The 25,584-nt window shown below is 36.4% G+C and overlaps 1 protein-coding gene across 2 annotated transcripts; it reads right to left on the reverse strand.

Moving 5' to 3' along the window:
- UBA3 (ubiquitin like modifier activating enzyme 3) lies at window positions 1-25,472 on the reverse strand. Of its 2 annotated transcripts, XM_023249944.2 has the most exons (18): window positions 25,362-25,470; window positions 25,134-25,175; window positions 23,167-23,287; window positions 21,790-21,870; window positions 18,013-18,095; window positions 15,115-15,195; window positions 11,012-11,055; window positions 10,602-10,666; window positions 10,145-10,300; window positions 9,085-9,187; window positions 8,796-8,909; window positions 3,381-3,434; window positions 2,343-2,379; window positions 2,175-2,256; window positions 1,736-1,836; window positions 1,540-1,603; window positions 1,344-1,398; window positions 1-796 (listed from the first exon to the last, which is right to left on the reverse strand). In XM_023249944.2, exons 1-18 carry the CDS (start codon window positions 25,379-25,381, stop codon window positions 708-710), a joined length of 1,392 nt encoding a protein of 463 aa, XP_023105712.1. In that variant the 5' UTR covers window positions 25,382-25,470; the 3' UTR covers window positions 1-707. The 2 variants fall into 2 exon arrangements, with proteins under 2 accessions (XP_023105712.1, XP_023105713.1); XM_023249945.2 differs by lacking the exon at window positions 25,134-25,175 and having other exon boundaries at window positions 25,362-25,472.
- Between the last annotated feature and the right edge of the window lie 112 nt (window positions 25,473-25,584).

Raw genomic sequence — 25,584 nt, forward strand, 5'->3', positions numbered from 1 at the left:
TAGACAATATATGATTTTATTAATAAATAGTGTGAAAGCATCAGTGATAACTGTTTGAACATTAGATTCTTTTAAACATCCATGTCTTGGCTTTAATATTGTGCATATTGGCCTCTATGGCACTACAAGTAAACATAAAAAATAGTTCCCATTTCCATGCACAGGTATTCAGCTACAACACCATTTACAAATTATTATGGACACGGTAACCTTTGCAATAATTAATATTCATTTGGACAACCACAATTAAATGAATATTAAATCAAGCAAGAAGTAGGCTATGTTCAATATGCTCTAGATGTCAGGTTGTAATGTTTAATGTTATTTAAAACTTTATTTTCTAATTTTCTTTAAAGGGGTATCTTTTCTATATGTGGGTGCTCAAATGAAAACTGAGGAATGCGTTCTGTGACCATAATAACAGAAGTCACGCATCAGAGTGTTTGCCTCCTCCTCTAAAGAAATACATTTGTTCATTATTTCTCTCTCCAGATATCATTTGCCGTATTATTAATGAAAATGCTTACAAATACCAACCCCAAAATTCTGTCTTCAAGGTAAGTTAAAAATTTAAAAAAAGAGTGGTTCTTTATATAAAAAAGTCAAATTCTAGCAACACTAACGCTAAAAATGACATTAAATTTCTTAGCATACACATAATATATAATATTTCCATCAGTTTTCTATTATGTGCAGATTTATTTTCCTTAAGAAGTAAAATGAAGTTTGAATAGTACAGTCTGTGGTGTGGTGACATCAGCAACTGCCAGTTCTTGCCCATCAACGAGTCCCAATTCTATAATAGAAAAAGTATAATTAACCCAAGCAAAAAACTCTCAACAGAAGCAAAACACACACACACATACAAAGTACACATTTAAGGTCTAGATAAACATCAAAATCCAATTCTCTTTAATCAAGGTGATACTATCTTTGATTTCTTTGAGTTTTTTAATATTCTACTGAAAGAACAATTCTATTATCATTTCTAAAGATGTAATTATAATGAAATCATCATTTAAAGGCATTACCTAGAATAAGGATTCATTACTTTTACCAAGAGAAAAAAAGAAGAAAATGATTAGTAAATATATTCATTTAAAATAGCTTTCATTCATTTCAAATAAACCACTTGGGTGGTTCAATTGGTTAAGCGACAGACTCTTGATTTAGTCTCAGGTCATCTCATAGTTCGTAAGTTTGAGCCCATTGGGCTCTGTGCTGACAGCACGGAGCCTGCTTCAGATTTTCTCTCTCCCTCTCTCTCTCTGTCCCTCCCCTGCTCATGTATTCTCTCTCTCTCAAAATAAATAAACATTTTCTTTTTTTAATCTTTAAAATACCTTTCAATGTCTTGGAGAGATTTGGCCTTGTTCGTTCTTCAATAGAAGTTACCGACTAGAAAACAAAATTATTTTAATGTAAAGCACATTAAGTGAAATTGAACTTGTAATATAATGAGAAAAAAGACTTGTAATATAGTTTTGTGAAAAACAAAAAAACAAAACAAAACAAAAAAAACAACCAAACACTGATTACCTGTAAGTAAAGTGTTCTATTTCTTCCCTCTAATGTAGCTGTGATGGCTGGAGATTTCATCTGCCTAAATTATGATAGGGAAAACAAAATAAAATTAAAAAATCAAAGATCACTTCTTAAAAAACAATTCTAGTTTTTAAAGTTTTAAAATCAGAAAAATTATTTCTACAATAAAACAAAAATCCAGAACACTTACAGAGATGCACTATTGGTTAAATAATCCAAAACCTCCTGCAATTTAGCAGATGGAGAAAACTGAATATTTTGAGGAAGCTGGCTACATGCTGGGCAGTTCTCCTACACACATAAAACACAATATATAATAGTGGCATACACACCAATAATAGTCTATAAATATGAAATGAAAATCAACTTGTTTTATCATCGTATTTCCTACAAATAAATTTTCATGCTTTAAAATCTGCTTTTCATAATAGACCTGTTTTCCTAAATTATTTTGCTACACAGTATTTATTTTGGGCTACGCTGCAAAAGATATATAGTAAGTAGGTTTCTGGAAGTTAAAGAATACATAGGATGTGGGCAATTTCACTCATATTTCTAAACAGTAATTAATACGTAAAAATCAAACTATGCATGATCAAACAAGTTTTCATTAGTGTAATAGTACTTACCTTTCTCTCTGCTTCAAATGTATACGTGTACAGTCCATCTACATCATTGAATACCAAGTAATTATTAAGAGGAATATATGCACTGTAATGAAAAAATGTTCATCTTTATACAATTGAGCCAAGTCAAAATACAGATTTACATAGATATTAAAAAATGAAATCCATTACCTTGTGGCTATTTTAAAAACCTCAGTGGCACACACAGCTGAAGAGGGGAGAAAATAAAGGTGCCTCAACTCAATGAAAATTAGACATTTAAAATTACGAGTTTTTTAAAAAGTCAGTTATAAATCAGAACAGATAAACTTTTAAGGATATTGATTAAAAAACAGATATAGATTTATACACACACACTCTCTTTAAAACACTGAGAAAGTAACAAATTTTATATTTGTTTTATATAATCCAAGTAAGAGAGTAGCATTGCATGTTTTCCTTCCTCTTCTTTAGATTAATGAGCAATCTGTTACACTGATTAAAAGGAAAGGTATATAGGGGGCCTGGGTGGCTCAGTCGGTTGAGTGTCCAGCTTCGGCTCAGGTCATGATCTCACAGCTGGTGAGTTCGAGCCCCGCGTCGGGCTCTGTGCTGACAGCTCAGAGCCTGGAGCCTGCTTCGGATTCTGTGTCTCCCTCTCTCTCTGCCCCTAACCCACTCGCATTCTGTCTCTGTCTCTCTCAAAAATAAATTAACATTAAAAAATAATAATAAAATTTTGGGGCGCCTGGGTGGCGCAGTCGGTTAAGCGTCCGACTTCAGCCAGGTCACGATCTCGCGGTCCGTGAGTTCGAGCCCCGCGTCAGGCTCTGGGCTGATGGCTCAGAGCCTGGAGCCTGTTTCCGATTCTGTGTCTCCCTCTCTCTTTGCCCCTTCCCCGTTCATGCTCTGTCTCTCTCTGTCCCAAAAATAAATAAATGTTGAAAAAAATTTTTAAAAAAATAATAATAATAAAATTTAAAAAAAAAAAAAGGAAAGGTATATAATGTCCCCTTACTACAGAGCACTTTATGACATAATTTAAAACAAAATATATACAGATCCAATAGCTTGTTCTTTTTTGCAGTTTTGTTACACCCTCCCCACCTAAGAAGATACCAAATTTCTAGAACACTAGTTTTCTGAAATCAAGTAGCTGCAAAAATGTCAATTTAATGAATCAAAACTAAAGGAGAGAAAACAAAATTAAGTATGGCCATTTTCCCCTACCTGCAATGACTGCATTTGTAGAAGCTACTGCAGGAATGATTCGTTTTACAACTCCTGAAAAATATATTGATTAAAAGACGGTCATTTCTTCTAAAAGTGTCTTAGACAATCTGATTATTAAATATCATTTTCCACAACTTGATTTTTCAGGCGTTCAAGTCAGAAAATAGACTTAAGTTTAACAATGAAATGATCTTCTTTCACATTCCCATCACTTTGTTGTATGTTCAGAATCTTAAACCAGTTACAGTATCAAAGAAAACTCTTTACTAAGCTTCAAATAAAAAAGAGACAATATAATACAGCTCACAATTAGAGTGTTTATTGTATTCCAGGTACAGTATGAAGATTAAGATACGACAGAATTTTCATAACATCCCTGTTAGTCTTATCACTCTGATTTTAAAGTTAAGGAAAATGAAGTTGAGACAAATATCCACAACTATACATCTAATAAAGTGATAGGAGTGGCATATGAACCTATATCTGCTCCCAAGTGCATAATCGTAACTGCTACAGTTTACTATACTATCCTCAGTGAAGTGTGAATAAAGTATAAAGAACAATAGTTAACTAATTTTTCCTCATATAATAGTTTTAATGATTCCCCGAAACTTACAACAAACAGAAAAACTGCCCCTCATCGTCTCATTTCCCTCTATAATATGGACTATTCAAAATATTTAACTGTACTCTATTTCTATCTCATGTTTTGCATATCAGTATTCACAGATTAGGAATGAACAAAGCCCCACCCTCCACCATCTTTTTAAGTACAAAATGAATATTCCCTAACTATATCTGAATTATTCATTTTGGAACACAAAAACTTCAGAAAACAGTAGCCGTATTATCTTGGGAGTTGAGGGAGAATTTAAAAATGTGTTCCCAGACTTTAGGTGCAGGCAGGTTTCAAAAAACTGAGAAAAAGGCCAAATAATCTAAGAAGACATGGAACAAAGACAGTGAAAAAGTTTGGAAACCTGTTTTAAAAAGTTAATTCTGGGGGCACCTTGGTGGCTCAATCAGTTAAGTGACCAACTCTTGGTTTCAGCGCAGGTCATGATCTCACGGTTTGTGAGACTGAGCCCTACATCAGGTTCTGTGTTGACAGTGTAAAGCCTGCTTGGGATCTGGTGTCTCCTCTCTCTCTGCCTCTCCCTGACTCACACGTTCTCCCCGTCACTCTCAAAATAAATAAACAGCTAAACTTAGGGTGCCTGGGTGGCTCAGCTAGTTAAGCAACTGACTCTTAGTTTCGATTCGGGTCATGATCTCATGGTTCATGAGTTCAAGCCCCACAGCAGGCTCTGCTGTGAGCGCAGAGCCTGCTTGGGGTTCTCTCTCCCCCTCTCTGCCTCTCCTCTGCTCTTTCTCATTCAAAATAAATAAACTTTTAAAAAGAAATAAATTTAAAATTAATTAATTTTTAAAAAGCTAACTCTGACTGTATGAATACATATAATTTCAGAGAAGGGGAAGTAGGGAGGAACAAACTTCATGATGGTTAAACTAGAAGCTCTCCAGTGAACCACATACAGCAGGATGTACTGAAAGGAATGTAAGACACATTGCCCAATAAGGGCCAAAATGATAAAGACTTCTCATCGCCCACTCCTCACTTCTTGTCCCCACCCCCTTTACTTCCAATTTTGATTCTGTACTTCGTCAAGGCTCTCAATCATCAGGCTCAAAAGCACACACCAAGCCTTGCTAAATATGGAAGGATGAAAGAAGCTGCATATTGAAATGAGTTTACAGTTCCTGATCGGGACAAAATTAAGTCATTTAATTCAAACTGTTGCCAAATGTGCACTATATGCCAGACACCATTCTACGCGAGTAGCAGTGAAAACATGTATTTGCTTTTACAGAGTTTCCTTCTGCTTTCATATACTGAAGAGCTTTATGAAGAAAGTAAAACAAGGTATATGGTAGAGTTGACAAAGGTGGAAGAGGTCCACTAAAGAGGATGATCAGGGATGACCTCCTCAGGAAGGTGATAATTTGAGCTGAAACCTAAAGCATAAGAAAGATCTAACTATGCAATGACCTGGGGAAAGAGCATTTTCATAAATAGTAAGGGCAAAGGCTCCAGGGCAAGGATGTATCAAAGTGTTAAGTATGAAATATTCTTTGCATAGGAAAACAAGGCTACCATTATTTCTGAGAAATTATATGAACATTGATAGTGAATGGCTCCGAGGTCATTATCAGTTGAATGATGGAGTAAACTGGTTAAGTTGGTACCTGAGGGATAAGCAGCCAACCTTAAGGAGATCCAAAGAAGAACATTCCTGGTATAAGAATCAGGAGTATTAAAAAAAAAAAAAAAAGAAAAAAGAATTAGGAGTATTAAAGCTCCAGGGTGGGAATGAGTTGGGTGTGTTCAAGAACACAAAGCAGGGACGCCTGGGGGGCTCAGGTGAAGATCTCATGGTTCGTGGGTTTGAGCCCCACGTCAGGCTCTGTACTGATAGCTGAGAGCCAGGAGGCAGCTTCAGATTCTGTGTCTTCCGCTCTTTCTGCCCCTCCCACCACATGCACTTTGTCTCTGTTTCTCAAAAATAAATAAATGTTAAAAATTTTTTTTTTAAAAAGAACACAAAGCAGGTTGGAATGGTTAGAGTAGGGGGAGTACAGGAAGCACTAAGGAGCATGTAATAGAACTTTTTTTTTTTTCAACGTTTATTTATTTTGGGGACAGAGAGAGACAGAGCATGAATGGGGGAGGGGCAGAGAGAGGGAGACACAGAATCGGAAACAGGCTCCAGGCTCCGAGCCATAAGCCCAGAGCCTGATGTGGAGCTCGAACTCACGGACCGCAAGATCGTGACCTGACTGAAGTCGGACGCTTAACCGACTGCGCCACCCAGGCGCCCCTGTAATAGAATTTTTAAATAACATTACCAGGACCTCAATAAATACAAGGAAATAATCACAGAAGAGAAGCAGATTTTCAAAAAGATGGCAAAGCCTTTTTTCTAGTGAACTAAGTGATGAACTTGGAACAAAATTCTGGAAGAATGAACTGTGAGTACCTACATTAGGAAGCATTGATCACTAGACTGAGCATTAAGATTGTTCACTGAGTTAAGTCATGTTGGACTCCGTTACTGTGATGAGTAACTAGGTAACCCAGGGAAACATGGAAGATAGTATATCCAGGATTCGGCAGAGCAGTTGGAAAGGTCTTTCATGACATCCTTGTGAATAAGACAAAGAAATAACAAGTACTCAAGAAAACCTGATCAAAAGAATGAGATAAACTAAAAGGGCCTAACCAGAAGTATGATTCAAATGTCTGTTCTCAGCTACTTGAGCCTTGTTAAAAACATTTTTTTTTTAATTTATATCCAAGTCAGTTAGCATATAGCACAATGATTTTAGTAGATTCCAGTGATTCATCCCCTACGTATAACACCCAGTGCTCATTCCAACAAGTGTCTTCCTTAATGTCCCGTACCCATTTAACACATCCCCCCACCCACAACCCCTCCTGCAACCCTCAGTTTGTTCTCTGTATTTAAGAGTGTCTTATGTTTTGTCCCCCCTCCCTGTTATTTTTGCTTCCCTTCCCTTATGTTCATCTGTTTCGTATCTTAAAGTCCTCTTACGAGTGAAATCATACGATATTTGTCTTTCTCTAATTTCACTTAGCATAATACCCTCTACTTCCATCCACATTGCTGCAAATGGCAAGATTTCATTCTTTGTGATTGCCGAGTAATACTCCATCGTATATATATGCCACATGTGCTTTATCCATTCATCTGTTGATGGACATTTGGGCTCTTTCCATACTTGGCTATTGTCAACAGTGATGCTATAAACAATGGGGTCCATGTGCCCCTTCGAAATATCACACGTGTATCCCTTGGATAAATACCTAGTAGCACAATTCATTGCTGGGTCGTAGGGTAGTTCTATTTTTAACTTTTTCAGGAAACTCCATACTGTTTTCCAGAGTGGCTGCACCAGTTTGCATTCCCACAGCAGTGCAAAAGAGAACCTCTTTCTCTGCATCCTTGCCAACATCTGTTGTCTGAGTTGTTAATCTGACCCATTCTGACAGGTGTGAGGTGGTATCTCATTGTGGTTTTGATTTGTATTTCCCTGGTGATGGGTAATGTTGAGCATTTTTTCATGTGTCTTTTAGCCACCTGGATGTCTTAAGTCTTGTAAAAATTTTTAACTATTTGGAAAAGAGAGCATGATTATCAAAACAACAGATGAAAAGATGCTGGAAAAAAAGAGACAACCTGGCAGGCATAAAAGCACATATAGAGAGGTAACAGCAGGTTTAAGAATAAACTTGTAAAGGGGTGCCTGGGTGGCTCAGTAGATTAAACACCTGACTTCAGCTCAGGTCATGATCTCACGGTTCGTGAGCTTGAGCCCCATGTCAGGCTCTGTGCTGACAGCTGGGAGCCTGGAGCCTACCTTAGATTCTGTGTCTCTCTCTCCCTATCTGCTCTTCCCCTGCTCATGCTCTCTCTCTCTCTTTCAAAAATAAATAAACATTAAGAAAATTTTTTAAAGAATAAACTTGTAAAGACCTACACTTGTGTATTAAAAGACAAAACTACCACCCCAAAAAACTGCCAAACCTGTAGTAGGAAGATGGGGCTTAGCAACTGCATGTAGGAAAACTTTCAGATTTTAGTAGACAGTAACCTTAAAGAACCAGAAGTATACCATCAACATAAATAACAAGCAAAGAAATAACAAAAAACCCTGCTCTCCTCTAAGACTGCACCAATTATCACAAGTTTATTTTAAGACCAAACCTAGAATGCTGCATTCTACCCTAGATAGTTAAGAGAAATATGGACAACTGGAACATGGTTAGAAAAAACAACATGATGGGAACTTAACATCAGGCAACATGTCAAAGCTCTGAAGGAACTAGAAAGGCTGATGACAGTGATTTGCAGGCAATATGATAACTGTTGTCAATATGTTAAAGGCTATTACTCAAAAGGGAACTGATTTATCTATGGTGTATGCTGGGGCAATACTCAGACTAAACTAAAGATGGAGATTTCTGCTCAATACACAAAATAATTGTCTTGACAGTCTTATCCAAATGTGAAATAGATGGTCCCAGGATGTGACACATTCCTCTTCAGTGAAAGATAAAATGAATGGTTCAAACTGGATGATTCAGGGCCTCTTCTGATTCCAGTAAGATTTTATTAAATTCCTCTAGCTAAGAAGTAGTATGGATTCTGTCAAACTCTGTTCCTTCTAACCAAATTTGGGACACCTGGAAACTATTATTTCCATGGTACTTTGAGCCACAAATGGCTGGTACTATCTGAAATCATTTATCCATTATTTCTTTCAGAGCATTCCAACCCTTGAAAATGGGATCATCCCCAGGTTATAATTCATGACAATTCACTGACTTACCTTGAGTGAGTCTATAGGTAACACCCCTAATATTATATTGTGATGCTCTCTCGAGGGATTTTTGGAAAATCCACTGAATATGATCAGGATCATCTCCATCTAATGGAACTCCTTCTGTTAGGGGGAAAAAAAAAAGAAAGAAAAGAAAAGAAAAAGAGAAAATAAGCAGGAGAGGAAGACGGAAACATGTAAACTTAAATCAACTTGTTTTTAATGTAATTACACAAACGGATAATATAAACAAATATATATCTTACATAATTCCGGATTATGAAATTCAGTTTATTACCTCCAAAAGGCTGCTCCTTAGGCCACTGTAATATCCTTACATACTCAATACAGTGTTCTGGTAGCCTGGGCATAGATGCAATGGTGCACATGGGAAAATTAACCTGAAAGCACAGTTTACCTTTTTTAGTGGATTTTAAACAATGAATTATTTTAAAATGTAACTTCTAATTAGGACTGCTCCCTAAAAGTAGATAGTAGGTTTTAATTCATCTTAGCTTTCCTCTTATAAAAACAAAACATTTTATACCACTAATAATTCTAAAACTAAAAGAGCATCTGAGTCACCTGCCTTAGATTCATCTTCCTATAACAATAGGTTTGCCCTACATGTACAAAATTTAAGCTTTGTTAGATCATGAGAAGAAAAGTGCCAAATAATTTCTCAAATATGAGCACTTCGTTATGTTTGCATATTTAAATATGACGGTATAAAACAAACCAAAACAAAAGCAAATTCACAGAGTTAAATCAATCCCAAGTAAACACTAATAAAATTCTTTCTTTTTGTTTTTTAACCTTTATTTTAAGTAGGCTCTATACCCAACATGGGGCTGGAACTCACGGCCCTGAGATCAAGAGTCACAGGCTCTGCTGACTGAGTCAGCCAGGTGCTCCTAAAATCATTTTTACTTTTAAATCAAAATTCTAACTGTTCCTTAAAGTGGGTATGTAGCTTAAAGACGCCCATCTTTGGAAGGATCATTCTCATCCCTGGTATCTTTATTTCCCCAAAACAATCACAGGCAAAAACCAAAGAAAATACAGTATAGCTCTATCCCAACATATAACTTTAGAATTGGCCCTTGATCCCTACTCTCCAAAAGAAAAAATGAATACAAAGGAATTATGAAAAGAGAATAGTATCATACTGTGATATTTGGTTCCTATGTTTCCAGAAATAGACCATAATTTCTTATCTTTCTTCTTAGCATGATTTTTAAAATATGGTTACCTGTAATTAAAAATCCTAAATACTGAACTAGATTTAATAATTAATCCTAACTCTACCCCCCAAGAGACTATAACACAAACACAAATGCAGGTGCTTTTTTGATTACCTGTGGAGGATACAGTTCTAGTGTGCATTCAATACAAGCAGTCATTCCAGGCAGAATCACCCTGGCATTTCCTTTAAAACCTTCTGTCCCCCCATCTATCAAAGGGACAATGGAGCTTGGATCTAATACACCATCTTCATAATTTAGAAGAGATATCTAGGAAAATTATTTGAAGGTAGGAGAGGGGAAAAACAATTAAAAAAAAAATAACATGCTGTCAAGTAATTTCACAAGTCAATCACATTACTGAGTGCTAGATTATCAAATCAAGGGATTATGATATTAGCAATTTATATTCTCACCTGAAAATTAATGACTGGTAATAAATAATGAAGCACAACTACTTGAGTGAAAATTAAAATGATTTTTCAAAAATATGATATGGTATTCTAATTTTTGGTATGTTAGAAGCAGCAGCAAGAACTTCCAAGAATCATAACAACACTAAAGTTTTTACCAGCATGCCATTTATCCATCTTCTGGCTATGATAGAGTCCAGTCCACATACAATTATATGAAATTCTATGGAAGAAAAAGCAAGTTTAGCTTTTAAAAATGCCATTGCACAAAATAATTCACACTTTCTAAGAAACAAAAAAGCCCCACCTTTTATTACAACACAAACACACACAGCTCCTAATTCTTGAGTAATCTTTACTCAGGACAACAAATAAAAATGCAGCTAATGATATCAACTAAGAACTACAACAGTGGCATTCTCTGTTCAGTCAACCTTACTGAAAAGCAAACACCAAGAGATGAAAACAAATGAAGAAACAGCCCTCAAATAGCTAGCAACCTTCAAATAGATAGCAATAAAATACAGGAAGAATTTAGTGAGAATTTAATTTCAAGTGGACAACTTACGTCGATAGAAAGTGTCATTAAAATCTTGAATCTTGTTGAAATGTCTGGATATAAGTAAAGGAACTTAAGCTGTTTTTAATTTATAAAGTGAATTTAACAATGCCATAAGGAACAAATTATAAATGTATTTAACAAGACATAAGTCTTCAGTGTTCCAGGGAATGTAACAAAATGAACACAATCCTAATTCATGACAACACCTCTTTTCTAAACACTCCTCTCCTTAACTACTTAGTTCTCTCATCTCTGAACTCCCATATTATATTTATGTCTCTGTTATACTCTCTACTAGACTTCAGTTTTAATATCAAACCATACATCCTGGGAAAGCAGACTGTGTGCTTTAGCCCTAAGCACATCATTAGCCCTAAGCAAAGAGGCAATATGGATTTTAGTGAAGGAAACACGCATTACAGTTCCCATTGAGGCACACGATTACAAGACTTAGGACAAATGAACACCTTGTACACCTTGAATTTATACGAAGTTATATATCAAACATTTTCCATTAAAAATAGGAATTACTGCTGCGAAGCTAATTTTAAAAAACCAGGTTTCCAATAGCTTTTTCAGGTACTAATGTGATTTGTTATTTTGGGAGTAAGTGGGGCGGTGGGGGGGGGGAGGGAGGAACAAATCCTCGTTCTTCTCTCATTTAAGTCAGTTTTCCAAGTCTCTTTCTCTTTTTTACCCTACAAAATTCTATCAGCAGTCTTTCCCTGTCTGGATGCTGCAAAGAGAACCCCATTCAAAAATGGCTGTTGGTGTTAATCAATCATAGTAGGTAGCATTTTAACAGCACACGAGTACAAAATATTTTAATTTTTCTAATGGAGCAATTTTCTATTTAATAATATATATTATACTTCTCTAAATTATAATAATCCATCATATATTTTTAAAAAGCAAAATGGAGAAAAACGGGACAATATAAATTATGTTTGTCCTAGATTTTTTGTTCTGGACTATAAATAAAGCTATAAAAAACAAATTCAATTCTAGCCCTCACCCATTCAGGCCTCTATTCCTTCTAAATGCTCGGCAAACAGGAGGCATAAACTGCAGCTAGCACAGGGAGGTCATAAGAGAACCAGAGCACACACTGGAGAAACAGCAATAGGGGGACCCAGGATCCACACTAAGAAATTCTATGCCCTAGATTTCTACAAAATACTCAAAGTTCACAGATCTAACAGTACGCATATTCTTCTTTATCCTTTCCCTATAGGGGCCTGTATTTGCCTTTTTAAACTTTTTATTTTGAAATACTACAGATCCACAGAATGTTGCAAAGCTAGTACAAAGAGGTCCCGTGTTTTTCATCCAGTTTCCCCTAGTGGTTACCTCTTAGAGACTATAGCATAGTATCCAAACCAAAAACACGACATTGATAAAAATGAGTATGTACAGCTGTCATTCAAACACGTGTAGATTTGTGGAACTGCCACCATAAAGACATGTGACTATTCCATCAAGGCAACGTTCTACCTCCTGCTAACCCTTTAGAGTCACTCCAATCCGTATCTAATCCCTGGCAATCAGGAATTTGTTCTTCATTTCTGTAGTTTTGTCATTTGAAGAATGTTATTTAAATGGAAACATACAATATATGATGTTTTGAGATTGGCATGTTTCATTCACCATGTCTTTTTTTTTTTTTTTTTGAGAGAAGGTGCGCATGAGAGAGCAGGGGAGAGGCAGAGAGGGAGAGAGAGAATTCCAAGCAGGCTCTTTGCTGTCAGCACAGAGCCTGACACAGGGCTTGATCTCAAAAACTGCGAGATCATGAGCTGAACCGAAATCAGGAGTTGATGCTCAACCAACTGAGCCTCCAGGTGCCCCTCAGCATACTGCCTTTGATATCCACCTAACTTGTTGCGTGTTTCCTTGATTCCTTTTTACTGCTCAGTATTACTCCATGGCATGGTTATACCAGTATTAACAATTCACCTATTGACAGATGTTTGGATTGTTTCCAGTTTTTGGAGACTGCAGATAAAGATGTTATGAACATTCGAGAATAACTTTTATGTAGACCTAAGTATTTGTCTCTCTAGGGTAAATGCCAAGGAATGAAATTACTGAGTTATATGGAAAGTATATATTCACATTTTTAAGAAACAGCCTATTTTCCAGATGGCTATACCATTTTACATTTCCCACCAGCAACGTATCTGTGATCCAATTTTTCTGTAGCTTTGCCAGGATTTGATTTTATTATTTTCTCCTTTAGCTATGTCAAGTATGTAGTAATATTTCATTGTGGTCATAATTTGGGTTTCTCTTATAGCTAGCAACGATGAACATACTCTCATGTGCTTTTTGCACTATCTTCTTTAGTTAAATGTCCCTTCACATTTTTTGTCCATTTCCTAATTGCATTGTTTTTTTACTGCTCAATTTTCAGAGTTCTTTATTTATTCTGGACAAGTCCTTTGTCAGATACTTACTTCATAATTATATCCCATTCTCATAATTACATCTCATTTTCTTAACAGGGCCCTTCACCAAAACAAAGTTTTTAATTTTGATATAGTTCAAATTTTTTTCTTTTATGGATCACACTTTTTTGATGTGGTCTAAGGCCTCTTCACCAAGTCCTACATCACAAAGATTTTCTCGTACACTGCCATCAAAGTTTTAGTTTTACATTGTATACTTAAACCTATGATGCATCTTGAGTTATTTTTTTTCAATTTTGAGGTTTGAGTTGAGATTCATTTTTTTGCATACGGTTATCAAAAGTCTCCACAATTTGTTGAAAAGATTATCCTTTCCTCCACCACTAAACTAGTTTTGCACTTTTGTCAAATACCAATTGGCCGTATTTGCCTCTGGCTATTACTGGTTTCTGTGTTCTACTAATGTGTGTCTCTCTCTGCTAACACCACAAAGTCTTGATTATTGTAGCTGTATTGAGTCTTGAAATGATACAGTGATTCCTCACACTGTATTCTTTCTCAAAATTGTTTTAAGTGTCCCGTCACCTGTGCATATACATTTTAGAATCTCGTCTGTATCAACAACGAAATCCAACAATACAGGATTTTGATAGAAATTGTATTAAACTTGTGTACATATGTAGGGTGACATGACACCCTTACTCTGTCAAATCACCCAATTCTTGAAAAAGGAACACCTTTCCTTTCATTTAGACCTTTGATTTCTTTCATCAGCATTTTGCAGTATTCGGCATATAAGTCACATACTTATTTTATTAGATTTATACCTAAGTATTTCTTCCTTTTTTTGAGTGGCTATAAATGGTATTCACTGTATTTTAAATTTCACTTTCTACATTTTCACTGCTAGTATAGAGAAACAGATTTGGTTTTTTTGTTTGTTTTGTATCCTGTGGCATTTCTCAAATAGCAAAGCTTACCTCCTGAATTTCTATAAAATACTGAACGTTCCCCAAACCTACAGAACACTACTTTTTTAAAAGATATTTCTTCTAAGAATGAATTTACTCCGACACACCTTCCATTTGGTTAATAATACAGTGACTGTCGGGGCGCCTGGGTGTCTCAGTCAGTTGAGCAGCCCACTTCGGCTCAGGTCATGATCTCACGGTCCGTGAGTTCGAGCCCCACATCGGGCTCTGTGCTGACAGCTCGGAGCCTGGAGCCTGTTTCGGATTCTGTGTCTCCCTCTCTCTCTGCCCCTCCCCTGTTCAAGCTCTGTCTCTCTCTGTCTCAAAAATAAATAAATGTTAAAAAAAAAAAATTTTAAATAATACAGTGACTGTCTATTCAGCCTGCTACTCTAGGGAGACATAAACATTAACTATAGCCAGACAAGGACTTACAGTCTAGCAAAAGAAATATGTAATTCAAACTGAAATCAAGGGCAATAATGCAAAATAAACAATGGCGCTGGCTGTGAAAGCTTAATTTAAAAATTAGGGCAAAAAATATTTATATAACCTTAAAGAAAAGATTGGAAGCAATATAAAACAAAACGTCACCAGCAGATACCTCAGTAATAAACTTACTGCTGATTTTTTTTTTTTTTTTTGCTTATCTGTATTCTCTATGTTAAACATCTCTTTTATAATAAAAAACAAATGCTTTTGAAAGTTAACTTTTTTGTCAAAAGGATACGGAACTACATTGCAATTAGGAACTCTGTCATTAAGAAATTCTGCAGCAACTTCAGCCTTAGGTCTTCCAACATCTTTAGGCCTACAGGAAAAATTATATTTAAATTATCATTCATCACATAAATCTAGATGATCTATATAATTTACTTTCAGACATAAAAAATATTCATGGTGAGTTTATTTAGAGGATATTTAGAAGGAATACTTTTATCGAAGTACTTTTGATGAGTGATTAGGCATTCAACACTAACACCAAATGGCAACACTTGCTGATGTTCCAAATTGTATTTACAATACAACTGTAAAACTGTAAAATTCACAAGCACTGACAAGTCTAATCAAATATTTCTTAAATGAAAATAGAAAGTGTTTGTTTTTTATTTTTGTTTTTTCCATATAAAGCATAACAATGGCATGTTTCCTGGCCACTTTTCACTCTGGCATTTCCTAATGTAAAATATTATCCCACACTCAGAGCATTCCAAATCTGCCCTGAACCCCAGAACCTCAAGGTGCTACTATGGAGGTGGTGGCTGAAATATACATGAGATTTATTCTGGGGATACAAGAACCTTCATTTATCCCCTTCTTCCCATGTGTGCTGATTAAATAGTAAATTTTATGTCGCATAAGAAGTCATATGCATGTGTTCGAAGAAGAGACAATGCCAAAGCCATTATCTAAAATTGCAAATATTGCCAACATTTTTAAGAAGCTAAAAACAGAAGACCTAAAAAGGTCACTCCTAGTTAAGAACCATAGCTATAGATAGAAAAGGACACAAAGAATTCTCTCCTCTAATCTCAGTACGAATGGGATTTTCTTTCTTACTACTTCCTTATTCTCCTCAAAGACATAAATCACTCCCTCACACATACATAGTAAGAGCTTCGTTACTACTTTTTCACAACATATTTTTCATTATACACAGAAATCTATCATACCCATTAGACTATGAACACCTGGAAGAAAGAGACCATATTCTTATATCTTTGTATTCCTTCATATATAAGCACAGAATACTTTAAAAATAAATGAAAATTTAAAAATCAATGTTCCTAATAAAAATTACTTTTTATTATTTACTTTTTAGAAGTCTAAATTTTTCATGTTTATTTATTTTTGAGAGAGAACACAAGTGGGGGAGGGACAGAGAAAGAGAGTGAGAGAAAAAGTCCTAAGCAGACTCCATGCTGACCCCAATGCAGGGCTCAATCTCACAAACCCTAACATCACGACCTGAGCCCAAATCAAGAGTCAGACGCTTAGCTGACTGAGCCACCCAGGTGCCCCTAAAATGGGAATTTTAAAGAAAAATAATTTAACAGGCCAATTTTTTCCTCTCCAATAAAGTAGTGTGCTTTTCTTGATTCAAAACTTCTAATAAGAGTTTTATTCTGACTTTGTCCTAGAACTAGACTGTACAAATCAAGGAACCTGATTTCAGTACTGTATTCAACTACTCTGGACAGAGCTCTTTAGATAAAAGGGATAAAGGAGACTTGATTCTTTAATGTTGTGGATTATATGTGCTCCCACAGTAGAACCCAAATAAAAAAACTCCTAGACAGTTTCTGTAGAAACTGCTAATTTACCTTTCCAGAATTAGGGGATCAGATCGTTCCACCTAAAAACTGCCCTCTGAACAAAAAGGCTTTATACAGGTTATCAACTTTGCAGGACACCCTAGCCTAATTGCTTATTCTGGAAAACAATGACCTGCCCTGAGGGCTGCTCTGAGATTAAAGGAGGTAATATAAAGACTTTAGAAAGTGTTTACTACATCTTAAGTACTCAACAATTGTTAACTATCATTATGATTTTCAATCATTATTTTAGCTACAAACTAAAGGGCATGGCCTATCATCATTAACCAATGAATTCAATGGGATCTTTCTTAGAGCATTCATGTACTAAGAATGTGTCACACGGGAAGGATCCACAAAGTTTTCTGTGAAGAAGGATAATTTCAAGGGCTAAATAAATAAACAAAAAGATAAGGCCTAAATGTTAAATGTAGAGTTCACATCGCAATTACAGCACTTCCTTAACTTGACTTTAACCCGTCCCTCAATCTCTTTAATATCTTCCACAAAGAGAGAGGTTTTATGCCTATCCAAAAATTTAATTTTACCTTCTCTGCTAACCTAACCTTATATGGCATATCTACAACTATTTGAGCACTCTCTGCTAGTAATCTAATCCCTAGAAAGAAAAATAAAAAGTCCTTATCTCTCCATATGTATAATTTTTTGATCAATGATACTTCTATCTAAGCTAGTCAAATCTCTAAATGCTACATAGTAAAACTGACTAATGAATCTTTCCTCAGGACTGCATATATGGCCTACTTCCAGTTTTTAAAGTCATTTCTAACAATCCATTTCTAGACACTTTCTGTATTTCATGTTTGTCGAAGGTAATTATCCCTTTGTTCCTGGGTCTTCTCTCCTTAACTGTCCATTTTCTTTTTCTTTCTATTAACAAAGTTCCAACTCTGTCACAACTTCATTGCCCCAGAGTCACCATACAACTCTTGGCTTATAAATTCCCACCAATGTATGTCATTAGGGCCTAATATTCCGGCTACTATTCTCTCATGAAATCAACAGGAGGAAAAAGGCTGCACTCCACGTCTTCAGAACACGATCACCTCCCGAATCACATAAACCATTTGGAAATCTCTTAAAAAAACACAACAAAATCATGTATTTGTTTACAAAACTAGTTTCACCAGAATGCTCAAATTTTCTTGCAAAATCTTACCTAAAAAGGGAGTGGTAGTTATTTTTTAAATAAAATGAGTGTTACCCTCTCATAGTTTTTAAAGATGATTAAACTGTAATGTACTCAAGTTCAAGTGATTATCAGCATTTTAAACTAAGATCTTAAAACTTACCTAAATAAAAACTGCCTATTTAGATTGGAAACATCTATAGTGTCCATGTCTATAACATGAATCTGTCTAAAACCAGACAATGCCTGTGGGAATAAAAAAAATCCAATTAAGCAGAAGTTTCCTCACATTTGAAATTTTAAGATTTGTTTTCATGTAGTTCTAAATTTATAAATGCTCAATAATAAATTCTACATAATTGTATTCAGTGGTTAAAGAGTCTTACAAGGTACATAAAACTCAGAGTTCTTGTAAATGTCAAAAATATGTAACTACTCAACTTTAAATAATCTACAACCAAAAGAGAACAACTCGACATTTCTGCAGCAGTTTTATAATCCCGTAAACACATTTGTAAAGTTTGTTGCTTTGCTGCTGTTGCCAGCTATTTTAATTTTACTAGTCTTACTAATTAACTGAATTTGCTGTTCTTTTTCAGAATATTGTTAATAATATTCCTACAAGCTTTATCTTAGTTTACATAACATTAAGTATGTCTTGCTTCAGAAATAACTATTACATAGTTATATATTACCAACACACATACGTACACAGCACATGTAAAAGGAGTGTCCTTAAAGTATTGAGTCAAGAACAAGCAATCAAAAAAGCTAAGGAAAAGCAACAAATGGTTGCATTTCAATAAGGCCACATATTCTAACAGTACAACCACTGCTCAAATTTATCAGCAGAAGCAAGAGAACGAAAAAAAACAAGTCTCAATAATTAACCATGCTTTTCTGGTCTTGGTCAGTGAAACAGATTACATCAGGTGTCAATAATTCTCCTACTTTTTGGCCCCTCCTTAGATAGCAAGATGTCCTCCAGGGCTGTCCATACTTGCTTTCTCATATTCCTGTCTCACACTTATACTAAACAAGCTTTCACTACCACCACTTCACAGAAAACTGCCCTTGTCAAGGTAACCAGTGACTCCTATGTCGCTACCTCCAATGACAATTTTCAGTCTCTCTAATCGTACCCACCTGAGATATGTGACCGGGTATGGACCAATTCCTCCTCTTTAAAATACGTTCTCCACTTGGTTGCTACACTCCTGAGAAATTTGAACACTAAAAACTGGTTTCCAGTTCATCTCACTCAGGAGCTTTCCCCCTAGTTTACTGGCCAGAAGGTGGAGTGCCCTTGTGCTTACTTCTCAGTGCTTGTGATCCCAGGCAATTTTGGAAGATAAAGCATCATCTGACAGACCTGTCAAACTTAACAGTTTCCAAAACCAAACTCATTCATCCTTGCTCACCAACACCATTAAATCTATTCTTTTCCCAGTGTCTTCCATTTCAGTGAATGCAAACTCCATCCTCCCAGTTGCTCAGGAGAAAAAGCTTTTCATGTCATCCTTCACTCTCCTTTACTCAAGTCCCCAAACAAATCCACTAGCAAACCCTGTTGACTCCAATCTCAAAACATATTCATCATCCTGACCACCTCTTACCACTTCCAATGCTACCATCTTGTTCCAAGTCATTGTCATCTCTTGCCTAGGTGACTCCAACAACCTTCTAACCAGCCTCTCAGCTTCCTGCTCTGTTCTTCCTTGAACTTTTTTCTCTGTATATCAGACACAGTGAACCAGGTTAAAAGTCAGATCAAGTCAACTCATCTGCTTAAATCCATCCACTGACTTCCTGACGCATAGTAAGAGGCAAAGTTCTTACAGTAGCCTGTAAAGCCTTTTGTAATATTCACTCTGAGCTCCTCCACCTCCCACTACCTCTCTGATACCCTGTGGGAAAATGCTCCCCATTTTCCACTTCTGATTTAGCTATAATGACCTCCTGGCTGTCCTAAAAAGTAACGGTCATGCTCCCACTTGACAGATTTTGCACCAAATGTTCTCTCTGCCTAAATAATTCTTGCTCACTCCTTTGCTCAAATAACACCTTTTTGTAAACCACTTCCATTCTCACCAGGCTATCTACCAAGTTATCAATCTTGCATTCCTCCTTTCCCCACAGCTTTTATTACCATCTGGTATATTATGTATTTTACTTGTCTTTTTCCTTCCGCTAAAACATAGGCCCCACAAATACAAACACCCGTCAGTACTATTCAAGGCTGTATCTTTAGCTTCCAAAATGATGCCTGGCATATGAGGGTGAAGAGGTTAAATAACTATTGATCAATCATTACTATTAATGTCATAGCCTTTTTTTTAGAATGAGTCTTTAGGGGGCTTATAGTCAATTCAAAAAACCATATATACCTCTTAGGTATTTATGTCTGAAATAAGCAAAGTAACAAGTGGTAATCGAAAAGCTTTAGCTTTCTTCTATTAAGAGGTTATTACAACAATAAATTACAAGGCATCAAAGTTGTTTGGTGACTTCCTTAGATCTAATCTCCAATTAATTTACATTTAAAATTACCATATATCACATTTGCAGGTAATAGCTTCATTAGAGAAAAAGTTAAGCATTAGGAGATTTTTGCATACAATGCCTACCAAAACCACTACCCATCCTCCATAAATCCTTCCTTTCTAGAACTCCTTGGTACTGCAATAGGGTTTTTATGTTTAAGAAAGTACCGGCATTTTGGCACCACATCACATAGTATATCATACACAATGCTATTTATCTTGTGTACGACTTGTACCTCCAATGAAATTTCAAATTCATTAGGGACATAGACCATGATGACCCACAATCCCTTCAGAACTGAGCACAGGAGTAAGTACCATGAAGTGCATTAAGTTTCTGCAGTTCCACTAGGAGTGACATTAGTGTTTTCTTAGCAAAATGTATGTGGCTGTTTACATTTAAACTGTAGCTCCAAGACCAACTTTTTAAGTCCTTCATCTGGCCAGTGAATGTGACTTTACTCATTGTCTAAGAGTTTGTTCTAGCACTTCCAATTTTCGACACACCAACGAACACCTGACATACAACACCTTTAAATCAATTCTTCCCCTCACCATTTTTGTTAAATAAGCCAATAAGGCCTTATAAAAAGCTACTTTGTGGTTATTAAAAGTCAACGAAACTCTTAAGTCACATATTATGGATTTCAAACCAGTATACAGAAATAGCTTCACTACAGAGTACCCTCTTTTAAGATGATACTGTGAAAACAAATTGACAAAAAAAAAAAAAAAAAAAAAGGCTTAGCTCTCTGAAATTTCATGAGTTTACTATTTTTATGGCCATCACAAATTACTGTTTGATTAAGTCCTGTAATGACCTAATGGCTCAGTGAAAAGCACACTTGACTAAGATTTAATGACCTGGATTAGGTTCCAAGCACATCACTATTCTTCAGAAAAACTTGGGCAATTCATTTACCATCTCTGAACCTCAGTGTCTCCCTATATGTAAAATGGGACAATATCCTATCCACCTAACTGGGTTATTTTGAGGAACAGAAGAAATAATTCTTTGAAATTACATGTTAAAATAGGAATTACCAGTTTTGTTATTTACTTCACTGAAATTAATAACTGCTATGCAAGAGGAAGCGCAAAGATTTGTTTAATAAAGACCAGAGAAGAAAACAGAAGAATTTCTATCAATGACTTTACAGTTGAAAACTTTAGACTGTAAAAAGTTCCACAGTTATATCATCATTTTAATTACTATCTCTAATCTGACCTGCTAAATTTATCTAACAAAGTCTCAAGAGAAAAGATTAACAATCATAATAAAGAAATTTTCTAGTAATAGAACAGAAAAAGAAAAAGGACTAATTATCACAAGGAGGAAAAAAATACATTATATATATATATATATACATATATACATACATATATGTATAAATTACCAGATTTTTCAGGAGCTCACATCCTAAGCCGCCAGCTCCAATGACTAGAACTTTACATGTATCTAACAAAAACTGGAGAGACTGTAAAGAATGAAAAGGCATTATTAAAATCTGGTTGATAATAACCGTAAGTACCATCAATAAAGCAATCGCCATAAAAGTTTCTAATGTTTCCGTGAAAAAAGCAATTGAAGATAAAGAGCAGACTTTGTATTCAATGAATTATTTTAAATTTATGAACAAGGTAGAACCAGAAATTCTATAATCCCAATGATTTCAGCGGGTTTCAATTTTAGTGTTTTTAAATTCATTTTCATTTTATGAAATTAAAAGTTCATGCCCAACAAGAAAAACTACTATACTTAGTTAATTAAGACTCATCTTTTTTTTTTTTTTTTAACTCTGAAAGGGGATGGAAAACAGCAAATTTACTTATTTAACTGACTTCCTAAGAAAAGAAAAGTTTGTAAAAACTTTAACAGAGGGTCAAGCACTGCACAAGGTGTTTAAAGGTCTTAAAAAGGTAAGAACAATAATGGTATTTATAAAACAAGAGAAAACAGAAAGAAAAAAATGGATAAAACTCTTAGAAAACTGTACATCAGCAGAAGTACAATTTAAAACAATCATTTAACACCCGTATCTTAAATTATCAGGCAAAAAAGTAAATAAAAGGTAGATTATCCAAAGAAATTCAAAATACTTGCAATTTTGTCCAAGATGAAAGGAGAGAAAATTTATACTGAAACCCAAGAGTCTGTACCTTAATTTTAGGAATAGCATAATATTTCTATTTCAACAACATCTCTTTATAAACACAAAGGACATAAAAACTAACTATAAAGAAGATATTCTCTACCTTGTAGTAAAAAATAAGTTGTATCTAATTGAACACTTGCCTTAAGTTAAACACTCCCAGTCCAAAACTCTATTCCTCTATTATAGAGCAGTCACAATTTTTAACATGCAATTATACTCAATTCTAAGATGCGCATTTCACTAAATTTCAAAATTTAAGCAAGTACATGTATATCTCTATCAAATTTAATTCCTCAGAGTAGGGCTAAAATGGGGACTGTGTCTCAGAAGTCATTTTAAACTGTAATTTTAAGTGAAGTATAACTTAGAATCTTAATTCAGATTATAAAGTTATTTTATTCTTGAGAATTCTGAACACATTACATGAGAAATGTGAAAACTACTAAATATTTGTCATTCAAATAAAATCAGTTGCAAATATTCAATTTAGTATTTCAAGATAACTTACACAATTGTATTAGTATTTTTTTATTAAAGAGCAAATTAGAAAGAAAGCATTTTATTATTTTTGAAACATAAAACTATTAGAGGACTTATTTAAAAATAAACGTTTCTCACTTCAGTGCTCGGTTCGAAATCGGGGTGTGTGAAGGGTCCAGATCGCTCGAGGAACTTCTTTACATGGTTCCAGCGACCTTCCCAGTCTCCAGTGTCCCCACACCCACCATCAACAGCCATTCTGCACAGAACACAGTAAATTCAGCTGCAAAGATCAGTAGGAAAAAGCCACACCTACAACTATTATGGTTTCCCCAAATGAAAAAGTAACCACACCAGACCTGCTCAAATAAAAAGGGAAGTATCAGTATGATTAGGCTTATGCTTTTCAATTTTCCCTTGGCTATTATATAGTTTATTTCAAGTTAGGAACAGCACGTTTGACGAAATGTATCATTCTACGTGCTTCTGGGATCCTAAAGCAAACCAAGATCAAATTTGGGATTTTGGTCAATTGGTGAGAAATGGGCTATTCTACATTTGGAATTTATAAAAGATTACTGCAAACCCTTCAAGTCTGTTCCATCAACACACTTATACCAGGAAAATTAAAAACAAAAAACAAAAAACCTCCACTTTCAGATGTGTGATGCTCCAAATCTAATTCATGTGTCATTTCCAAGTTTGAAAGATGTGATTTAATGATTATTTCTGATGAGAGGAACTGTTACACATTTTTCTCTGAAAGAGGTCCCAATTTTCAAGAAAGAATCTCTTAACTATGAGGTGTTGTTTCCACTCAACACAAAAAAAAGTTTGGGGTTACAACTACACTACAGATATCCATTACTGTCTAAAAACTTTTTAGAACATACAACTGAGTAGAGAGGGACTCCTCTAACAAAATACAAAATGTGTTTCCTATTCTATGCAAGATACATGTTTGGTTTTGGTTATTTTTAATTTTCAAATTTCCTATAAATCCACAGTTGCTACCTTCAAATGTATTAGTAATACCCCATTTTTACGAAGGGACAAATAGGTACTGCCTAACAATAAAGCCCACAGGTTTTGATGTCACAGCTCAGCTGGGTCTGGTTCCACAACATTGTGACCTTCAGCAGATTACCTAACAGCCATAAACCTCATGTGTAGGTGGTAGCTACATCTTAAGGTCAGAACGAGGATAATGAGATAATCCACATATAGGACTTAGTAAAATGCATGGCATATAGTAAGCATTCAAATCTTAACTGTCATTTTAAACAAAAGTGGAAAGGAAATGAAAGATGGGAAGGAATGTGAAATGAAGCTGGATATTCCAGTCCTCTTGCAATTGCAATTGCAATTAAACTCTCCGAAGGAGATTCGTAGATTCTAAAGCACTGCTACCGGGAACTGGCACAGAAATTACTAACTCACCACACCCACTGCAAGAGTACGTTCCTCCCCTCCCGTGTAGGGAGATGAAACATTAAGTGGTGTGGGCCAGGGTGGAAAACATTTTGTTTAAATCTGTCTCATCAGCACAGAATTAAGTATCTGATAAAAACTTATCAGGGGGAAAATAAGCTCTTTGGAATCAACACTCTCCTTTTAGAACCAATTATTCTGCAAAATGATTGAAGTGCTTACTGCAATACCTTATGCAGAAAGTTCTCATAAAAAGTTTGCAATTAATACTACTGTCTCAGTATTTACGAAAGGCCAAACAGGCCTACGGTCCGTTTCACGTGTTTAAGTAAGATTCCCTTTTCACAAGGTCACGGCTCTGACAATTGGGGTGGAGGAGGGGTTGGGGCTCAAGGGTCCTTCCGCAAGACTTTTGGTCAAGTACCAGCCCGGCGGGCCGGTGCAGGACCTGCTGCGGTAGACCCCGGGCCCGGCGCCCGCCCGAGACTGAGACGAGGAGCGGCCCGCCAGGCCCCTGGGGCTGCGGGATGGGGGTCAGGGGATGAGGCCGCGCGGCCTGCGCTCCGGGTGCCCCCCTCCCAGCCCCCCGGGCCCGCTGCGGCTGGTCCCCTAGGCCTGGGGTCGGGGGAGGCGGGGGTCCCCGGAGAGGGCCCCGGCCTCCCGGCAGCACTAACTTCTCAGCCAGCAGCTCCTCTATTCTCCTTCTTTTCTTCTCCCTAAAAGAAAGAGAGAATAAAAGAAGGGTCAGCATCACGCTACACATTGGGCGCCGCGAGGGGATGGGGGGGCGAGGGGACGGGGCGGGGGGCTGGGGGACCCCGGGTGGCGGCGGTGACCGCCCACCGCCGCGCTCTCTCACAACCCAGCCCGGCCCGGCACGCCTGCTGAGCCCGAGTACTTACGGCTCCTCGCCATCCGCCATATTGTTCTCCGCCTCTTCCCAGGTGCCCCCACGGCGGGCGGGGCGGAGGGGCGGGACGACGCGAAGGGGCGGGGTCAACGGGGTCGAAAGAAATGGGGCGGAAAGGGGCACTGGGGCGGGGCCAGAGGAAGGGGTGGGGCTGACTGCGCGGAGGCTACGATGGGTTTTAAAGCCTTTTCTTGTAATTATAATCTTGATTAACT

This window comes from Felis catus, chromosome A2 (genome assembly GCF_018350175.1).
Source record: "Felis catus isolate Fca126 chromosome A2, F.catus_Fca126_mat1.0, whole genome shotgun sequence".
In the NCBI taxonomy this organism is placed as follows: Eukaryota; Metazoa; Chordata; class Mammalia; order Carnivora; family Felidae; genus Felis; species Felis catus.